General features: G+C 54.2%; 1 protein-coding gene across 2 annotated transcripts in view; it reads right to left on the bottom strand.

The window, feature by feature from the left end:
- Window positions 1-9,427, bottom strand: part of NEURL1B (neuralized E3 ubiquitin protein ligase 1B) — a 44,837-nt gene continuing 35,410 nt past the window's right edge. The window contains exons 3-5 of one of the 2 annotated variants that reach the window (XM_069556165.1): window positions 7,468-8,187; window positions 5,043-5,168; window positions 1-4,726 (exon numbers count right to left, since the gene is read on the bottom strand). In XM_069556165.1, the coding sequence (XP_069412266.1) occupies window positions 4,482-4,726; window positions 5,043-5,168; window positions 7,468-8,187 (1,091 nt within the window). In that variant the 3' untranslated portion in view covers window positions 1-4,481. The remainder of the gene's footprint in view (window positions 4,727-5,042; window positions 5,169-7,467; window positions 8,188-9,427) is intronic. The other variant, XM_069556166.1, reaches the window with a different exon arrangement.

The following is a 9,427-nucleotide window of genomic DNA, read 5'->3' as shown; positions in this document are numbered from 1 at the left end:
TTTCTTTTTTAACAAGCCGAAGTTGTATTTGTTTTTTTTTTTTTAAACAGGAAAATTATGTTAATATAAAACAAATAAAAACAGACAAAAATAGAAACACACAACACGCAAAAGCACAACATACAGGACCAGCGCAAACCCTTCCCAACCCACTGCCCTCAGGTTTTGGAACCTTTGTTACAGATCCCCAAAGATTAGTCTGTATTGGAGAGGTCACAGTATTGAATCAGAAAAATAAGAAAAACACATGTTTTAAAAGGTCTGTACACAGGTAGTGGAGGGGTGGGGTGGGGAACATACACTTCTTCACGCCAACATCAAACACACAAGGCAGAAGCTTCAGTGATTGCCACAGATCTCTAGAACACCACCATGTATGCTAGCTCCTGGCCCACTTTTTAAAGTTGCTCTTAAAAGAGGGTTAAAAGTGCACAGACACTTTCATAAGGCACAGACAGATTGTTGTACAAGTCATCTCGTTAGAAAGACGGTGAGACAATTAGACACGGAGAGAGGCCCCGTGTTCCTGAGCCAGAGCCTCTCTGCCAGAGCCAGGGCAGAGACCAGATTGAGCGGTGGAAGGAGACTGCCTCTCATTTGCCAACTCTGTACACTTCTATTCTGGAAATGACTGCGGATTCCCTGGCCACTTGGGGATTGATCTCCAGCCACCAGTCCCAAGGCCTGAAAGTAGCAGGTAGCTCTCTCCCCACATCTCCCTCCCTGGCAAGGCCTGAGGGCGATCATTAGTTGGTGGGGCCCTGAACGGTTCTTCCAAAGGCCATTTCAGCAGAAGTTTGCTGCCTATAAGGTGCCTGGCATTCCTAATGCAGAGAAGGGTTTTTGAAGTGTGCAGGGGTCTCTGGGTCTGGAAAGCAGTTGTGTACTGACCAAGATAGACCCCCGAGGCAACAGAAGGGCCAAGAGAGCCCTTGAATTCTGCCCCACATGTCTCATGCTGTCCACCCTCTGATGTCAGAGCTGGGCTCCTGTCCCTCGGTCGGCCCTCCTCAGCACATGTTCACTGAATGACTGTGTGCATGTCTACATGCTGTTTTACCAAATCCTTGAACACTCATAACCGGGTCTCTGGACTACTCAGGAAACCTTTAATGAGTACCTACTATGTGCCATCACAGGACCCAGCGCTGGACGGGCCAAATACACGTCTACAAACCTGTCCACCTCCTGCTCTGCGCCACGAGCTGCCCATAGGCTTGTCTTTAGACCCAGTTCCCGTCCCTGTGTCCAGAACACAGGCCACGCTGACCAGGAGTTGTGGATGGCTGAAAAAGTCTTGCTACACTTCAGGGAGCAGTGCCCCAGGTAGCTAAATCCCAGAAGACTCCCAGGCCAAAAATGGGCTAGACAAAGGAGTTTGTCTTGACTCGGAAACAGCCAGATTTCTCTGGTGGCACCAGATCACAACAAAGGGGGCATCTTCCAGTCTCCCCTCCCCACCCCCCAGAGGGCCCTGCTTAACAGGGTGGTGGTCACAGGGCCCAGGAAGGTGAATGGGACAAGGCTCTCCCCCAGGCTGCCCAGACGGGTGCCTGTGTGTAATAGCAAGAGGCCAGGAGAAGGTGGCAGTGGGCAGATGAGCCTGAAAGAAAGGACGTGAGTCTTCCCAGGCTTCGGGTGGCAAAGAGGCGTCAGTCTGGGGCTGGAACCCTCACACAGGGGCATGTGCCCGGCTCTCTCCAGGGGCTGCCCAGGTGAACTTCAAGAAAGAAAACTCAAGCAATTTCTTGAGCTTTCTGGACCTGGGGAGAGGCAGTGGAGAGCGTGGGGTTCAGCACCAGGCACCACCAGGCTTGAAGCCCAGTCCTGCCACCTCCTGCTTCACTTCGTGGACCTCAGTTTTCTCACCTGCCAAATGGGGGCAATAGCAGATTCCACTGATTCTAAAGAACACAGCTTTTCTACATAACGTCTGAATAAAATATATAGCTGTGGCACCTTACAGTTAAAGTTGGCAGTGTTTTTCCCTTAGTGGCACACAGAATGGTGTTTTACAGTTGGTGGTGTTTTCAATATAGTACGAAGACCTGCCTCGCAGGATTGACATAGGGAAGCACCTCTCCAGCGCCGTGCAGGGCACATAGGGCTGCCAATTAAAGGAGCATGGTTCCCGTCCCTTTACTCCTGCCCCTTCTCCAGACAGAATCTAGAGGGCAGTGTGGGCAGCTTCTCTGCAGTGCTGAATAAATCAGTTTAGAGGAAATGTCCAAACTGGAAATGTCTGGTTTTGAAAAGATAAACACCCCTTTAATTCCTCTTGGAAATGGGGATGCTACTAATAGCGGCTGCACAGTGAGTTACACAGGCCACGAGCTCCCTCCTTCCCAGGTGACAAGTCACCAGGCACGTGTCCTGGTCTGCCCTGGGTCCAGGCCCCAGGTCCCTGGATTCCTGGCCGTGGCTGCACTGAGCCTGGCTGGAACCCGAGGTGACAGGAGAGAGGCGTTGGCTGCAGAGACTTCTGGGGCTTGTGACTGTGGTTCAGTCCAGCCAGGGGAGCTGCTGCCTGGAGAACACCAGCCCAGGGGGGTGATTAGCCTTCTCTCCTGGGGCCTGTGCGTGGCTTTGCCCACACCCAACACGAGGGGGAAAAGAATTCTGCTGGCCGCTGAGCACTGCCTAGGTTTGCAAACTCTTAATCTGGCAAATGGTGAGGTGTCAGTTGCTCCCCGAAGGTTCTGCTGTGAAATTAAAATCTGGGTGTAGTTCCCAAGTTCATGAGGGGAAAAAAAAAACCAATCAGGGATTCCTGCAGGGGCAAGAGGAGGATTTCTGAAGCTGAGAGCAGGTCAGAATACCAGGTGAAGAAGCAGATAGTCCAAGACCCGGAGCACCACAAGGGCATGGACCGACTGGCCTTAGGAGACTTGATCTACAGAAGGGGCCTCCAGACACCCAGCAAAATGTGTCATATGAACGCCTAAACTCTGAAAGTCCTCCTTTGCTTGTCTGCCTCAATAGATGAACAGATTAGGAACTGGACTAAAAATACCTGTTCTTCACAAGGAATCTTGGACTTTGTAGAATGTTGTGCTGGTCCTCCCAAAAGCTCCGGAGTGGGCAGGTACTAGGTTTCTTCTTAGACAGATCAGGAAGTGAGAAATACAGAGGCTCAGGGCCCTCTAAAGATACAGCACAAGACAGGGAGAAGGTGGGGCCCAGAACTGGGGCCCAGATGGGAACTGCAGGCCGGCCAACTCGTCAACCCAGGCGTGGTCTGGGAGTCTGCAGAGATGGGCCCGGGCAGGGGTGAGCGGGTAAGGGAGGGGAAGCAGGGCCAGGGGTCTAGAAAATGCCCAACAAATTGCCCTGGGGCGGGGGGAGTCGCAAGGTCAGCATTTTCAGAGAGTGTCTCAGTTCCTAGCTAACATCCGAATGATCAGTTAACATCTCAGTAATCAGCAGGGGAAGATGAACTGAGAATCAGAACAAAGATGGTAGCAAAGCCGCGCTTCCTCCCTCTACTTGGCAGCAGGTCACCTTGGTGATGCTCACAGCTGCTGGCGAATGCCAGGCCTAGCATTTCAGCAGGAAATGTGGAGAGCTGAGGAGTGGCCCTTTCCAACCCCAGGGGGCTCACTGGAGTCTAGGATTCTTTCCCTCCCCCAGGAAAAGGGGACCTGCTGTCTTATTTTCCTGCAGATGGTGAGGGTGGTACAGACTGAAAGCATTTATGGGTGGAGTCAAGGGGTGTAGCACTTATTATTAGGTGGTCTGGGGGTGGAGGGCTGACAAGGCTTCTAGAGGGGACACCACCCAGAGCTCTGGCCCCAGCACCCGTCAAAACTGCTCTCCGAGCCTGAGAGACTGAGTTACATACTAAAAAAGCAAATTGTTCTTTTAGGTTCTCCACCCACCTACCCCCTGCCCCCCTCTAAGGAGCTGCCGCTTTGGAGCTGTAAACAATGAGCTATTTTTCCCTCGCCTTAGAAAATCTGAGTGTCCCTTTGCTATACCATCCGTGGGAGTTCTGTTTAGGTGCAGGTTCCGTATATTCAAAACCAGCTGACGTCATAGCCCCAGAAAGTGAACAGCTTCTTGTCCCGCTGCCGTCTGGGCTCCAGATTGCACGTTCCTTAGTGTTGAATAACCTCCCAGAGCCAGGATCCCTGGATAAATACCAGTGGGTTTCTCTCAGTCATTCTCAGCCCGCCCCCTCTCGCACACACACTCAATCAACCCCAGCAGAAGGCATTGCACACGGGACAGTTTCCCAGCTGAGACCACCGGGGGGCGGCCTTTTGGGGGCACAGCACTTTCAGGCCAGAAGCAACCCTCACTTGAACTCGGGCCCCCGGGGGCCTCATCTCCATGACTGTCACGCCGTGCCCACCACTGCAGGGTGGCGGGCGAGATGGCAGTGCCCTTGGGCTCCCTGGCGGCCATGGTGGTTGCCTGGCCCGGGGGGTGGGCTTCAGAAAGCTGGCCTTGCTCTGGCCACGGCCCGTGGGCGGGCCAGGCTACGGCCTGTAGGTCTTAATGACGTCCTTGATGGGCCGCCGGCAGATGGGGCAGCAGGCCCGGGCCTGCCTCTTGAGCCGCAGGCCACAGCCGTGGCACAGACACATGTGTCCGCACGTGTAGATGACCGTGTCCACCTCGCCGTCGAAGCACACGGTGCACTCGCTGCTCTTGCCGCCCCCCAGCTCCGGCGGGGAGGACATGGGCGACACCGGTGGGCTCAGTGGGGAGCTGGGCGCCGTCACTGCAGGGAGGGAGAACAGGCAGACCTCAACTCGCGGTTCCCAGGTGGGCTCTGCTGGGCCACCCCACGAGGGCAGAGCTTCTGTGCCAGAACCCAAGGGGGATAACTCTGGGAGACACAGAGTTCAGTTTTTCTCCTTCTCCTATGCTCCTACCCCCAAGCAGCAAGCACCGTAATCACCCTTTGGAACGCCACATCCAGATGTTTCTCCTCCCTCCAGGAGAGGATGCGGGGCTGGGGGCAAGGTCCGGAAGGGCTGGCACAGCCACCAGTGCAGCCCATCTCCCTGCACCCCTGAGGGTCCACACGTCCTTACCCAGGGATGACTCAGATGCTGAGGAGGACTGGTTGACACTGAAGGCCATGTCGGAGTCGCTGTCGTCCTGGGAGCCGCTGAGGGACCCTGACGGGGATGTGGTCGCAGGGCTGGACTGCAGGGTTCCTGAGATCAAAGAGAATCCATCAGGGACATGGGAGGTGGGCTCTGCTCTGCTAGTCCCTGGCTCTTTACTGCTTTGCACCTTCACTTCCTCGTGGATCTAATGGAGAACTAGAGCTACCGTGTAGGATTCTGCTAAGAATTGATGGCATCGCACAAGTGGGGTAGACATCTGGTCTGTGTCTGCCTGACCTCCATTCCTGTTTCAGAAACAGCACTGGAATTTTGTTGGAGGTACTACTTCACCCTCATGCACACGATCCAGGCCGAGCCAATAAGAACGAACTTCTACCCTTGGTCTCAGTGGTGGTTCAGGGAAAGTGGAAGTGAAAGTCACTCAGTCGTGTCTGAATCTTTGCAACCCCATGGACTATAGCCTGCCAGGCTTCTCTGTCCATGGCATTCTCCAGGCCAGAATACTGGAGTGAGTTGCCATTCCCTTCTCTAGGGAATCTTCCCAACCCAGGGATTGAACCAGGTCTCCCGCATTACAGGTGGATTCTTTACCATCTGATCTACCAGGGAAGCCCAGGAATACTGGAGTGGGTAGCCTATCCCTTCTCCAGCAGATCTTCCCCACCTGGGAATTGAACCAGGGTCTCCAGCATTGCAGGTGGATTCTTAACCAGTGAAGGGCACAAAACTCAAGCAAGGCCTGCAAGCCCAAATTCTGTGACTTTTACTAGCACCGCTAGGAAAGAAGGGACCCATTCCATCGAGGGAAAAGCGTGGTGCTATAGGGTGTGTCTGAGAGGGAAGCCAACACAGAGGAAAGTAGAGCTTAGAGATGGAAAGAGAAGTAGAATCCTGATGACATACTTTTAACACCTAGATCCAGCTGTTCCTGAATCCATCCAATACACTCCCAGACTTCTAAGGTATGTGGGTACTCCCCAAATTCCTTTTGCTTATGGCACTGTGAGTGGGGTTTTGTTACTTGCAACTACAAGACTCCTGACTAGTGTTCAACGTGGATGGGTTTTCTTCCCTGAACTGTTGGTTCAGGAAATGATGGTTATTTCTGATGTGAAGAGACACACCCCGCTCTGTGCCCTACTAGAGGACTGATGGGCAGACTACAGCACCAGGGCTGCTGTCAGACAGGGATCAGGAGGGCAAGTCTCTGGCCTCCGAATGCTGCTTTCTCTTCTCCTCCTGACCACTCAAGGCTCATCCTGGTTCTCCTAGGGGTGCTGGGGAGAGGGAGAAGGACTCTAGGCTTAGTTCTTGCAAAGCCCCAGTGGGAACTCAGGCAACTTATTTCAGGATGAAATGATGACTATATCTGATAGTCCCTTAAACAAACCCCAAACCAACCAAATGACAACCACTGCCACCCTGTTCCTCCCCTGTCCTCAGTTAAACAGCACGTCACTGTCGTTGCTAATGCTACTTACTAAACACGCTGCATATGGCAGGCACATGCTAAAAGCGCTGTATACATCATTTCATCCTCACAACCGCACGATGCGGGTCATCGCTCCCTTTCTACACAGAAGACATCTTCATGGATAATGATACTGGTTTTACAGGGGTATCAGGAGGATAAAACTGAATGACGTGACATATGAAGCGTTCATTATTTCTGTCATTGTTTGGACTTTCTAAAACTTGAAAACAGAGTTATGCTCTCTGGAAGCCTTCCCTGATCACCAGCCCGGCTCCACCAAGCTGGAGAAGCCCCTCTGCTGTAGCGAACGTCACACCGTGCAAATCTCCGTTTGGGTGCCAGAGAGGATGTGAGGAGGTCCAAGGTCTGTACCCAGCCTTCTGCCCTGCCCATCTTGGGCGCTCACGGACTGGCCCATAGCTGGAGGCGGGGTGCACTCTGTGTTTATGTGTGGCATGAACGAATGCTAAACTCCATCTCAAAAGGTGGTGGGTCAAGCCTGCACCCCATTTTCTGTAGATGATGTTATTCTCATTTTCCTCTTTTAAATGTAGCTGTATTTTCTTTATCTCTGGCACGTAACATACTCTATATAATGTGAAAATATGCATATAATAAAGCATAATAATGAGGGAAAAAAATGCCAGGTCCTAACACCAGCGGGTTCCTTGGGTTGGTATGCACAGGGTGTGGTCCAGGGATAGGCATCCCCAGGGCCCTGGTTAAAAATGCATCTTCTGGGGGCCCACCAGTACTGAGTCGGAAACTCTAAGTGGAGGCCAGAAGGTTCTGCTAAGCGCTCAAGTCTGGAGGACTGCTGGCTGGGCTTCAGCGGCCGCAGGAGCGGCTACCTCTCCAGCGGCGCCGGGTTTCCGGGGACGAGCCCCGCGCACGCGCAGTCGGGGCACTCACCGAGGAGGCGCAGCTGGCCGGCGGCGCCGCCGCGCACGGCGAAGAAAGCCCAGAGCGCCTGCGTGGTGTCGACGCACAGCAGGCGGCCGCGCGGGCGCCCGTTGACGCCCAGGAGCACGTCGCCGCCAGGCCGCAGCGTGAAGCTGAGCGCGTCGCCGCCGCTCGGCACCGGCCCGGCGCGCGCCACCACCCAGTACTCCTTGCGGTCGATGAGCGCGTCGGGGTCCGCGGGCAGCTCGGCGGGCCGGAGCCCTCCCGGGTCGCACGACGTGATGCCGAAGGCCAGCGCGCCGGGCGCCGCCAGCCCCGGGCGGCCCACTTCCACGAAGAGGCTCTCGCCGGGCCGCAGTGGGCGCTCGGAGAAGACGAGGGTGCGGCCGCCGTCGGGGCGCGGCGCGCAGGCCACCTTGCGGTCGAGCGACAGGCTCACGTCGGGCCCGCGCGTCGCGTGGAAGCGCAGGTCGGCCTCGAGCAGCGCCGGCGACGACGAGGGCCGCTGGCGCTCGCGCGGCCCGCACGGGATGGCGGCGGCCGCGTGGTCGGCGGGGGCCGGGCCTGGGGCGCGGCCCAGCGCCAGGTGGCCCAGCTTGGCCACCACCTGGTTGTTCTCGAGCTCGTTGTTGTCGAAGTTGGCCGCGTCGTGGCTGCTGGGCGGCAGGCAGGCGCTGAAGCGGGCCTGGCCGAGGCGCGCGGGCGTCAGCGTGTCGGCGAACCCGCTCTCTGCGCAAGGAGGGCAGAAGATGGGCGGTGAGCGCGAGCCCGCAGAGCAGGCCGCGACCTCCCCGCGCCCCACCCCGCCCGGCCCGCCGTTTCCTTCCCTGTTTCCTTCCTTATTTAAGATCTCCCGGAGCGTAGACTTGAATTAAGCATCGCCCCGAGAGCACTAGCATAATCGTATCTTTGGGATGGTGCGACCAGGCCCTTCCTCCCTTTTTCCCCCTCTTACCCGCATCCCTCCATCCTTTCCTCTCCCTCTTTACTCTCTTCTACTTTTCCACCTTTGCAGCTTCTCCTCCTCCCTACCCCCCCCCCCCCCCGAATATTTTGAAGATTTAAAGGGCCTTTAAAAATCACTACTTTCTGCCTCCCCAACGAGTACATAAGCTCCTAGGGAAGGAGCAAACCCTTTGAGTTTGTGGCCTTACTCTGACAGGGTGTCACTTTAAGTAAGCTTCTTTCCACAGATTCTCATTTAGTCTTCATGCTACCTCTGAGGTGTGTACCGTTCCCACCCACCATTCATTCAGCAAAGAAGGGAGCTGAGGCACAGAGGGGCTAGGGAACATGACCAGGGTCGCCCAGCAACCAGGTGACAAAGTCAGGACTGGACCCCGGGGCTGTCAAGTTCATGCTGCCTCTGAAAGAAGGCCTGTCCTCACTGCTGTGTCTGCAGCAGGGAGCACGATACTTGGGTGCTATTCGAACTTTTAATGTGTAAGGTTTCTGCAGGAAAGGGACTCATTTTATGGAACAGGACACCAAAGGGGAGTTTTTTAAAAGTCACAGTCATGAAGATATTTTTTGAGTAACTTAGTAATATGAAAAAATGCTCCTGATCTATATTAAGTAAAAAAGCAAATAAAAATAGTGTTTGTCATTCAGGTAATAGAGGTCTTCATGCTTTGGTAGATTAGGTGTTGATCATCTCCCCACCTACACCGTGAGGCCCTGGAGGGCAGCGTCTGTGACAGTCTGTTTACCACCAAGTCTCAGGGCTTAGCAGAGTGCTTGGCAGATAGCCTTCATGATTATGTAGTATATTAGATGAGGAAGTGAATGAGATCTCTAGGTCTGACTGCCAGTCAATAACAGATATCAGGGAAAGAAAGAATTCGTTTGAAATTGTTTTTGTGATAAAAATAATTCTTGTTAACAAGTAAATGAAGCAAGAAAAAGTGTCTTCTCAAACTTTTAAAATGGGACCACTCCAGCTAAGATTTTCTTAGTGTTCTGTCATTTA

Source organism: Ovis canadensis, chromosome 16 (assembly GCF_042477335.2).
Source record: "Ovis canadensis isolate MfBH-ARS-UI-01 breed Bighorn chromosome 16, ARS-UI_OviCan_v2, whole genome shotgun sequence".
In the NCBI taxonomy this organism is placed as follows: Eukaryota; Metazoa; Chordata; class Mammalia; order Artiodactyla; family Bovidae; genus Ovis; species Ovis canadensis.
The sequence above is the reverse complement of the archived record's forward strand: the minus strand, read 5'-3'. Positions and strand labels throughout refer to the sequence as shown.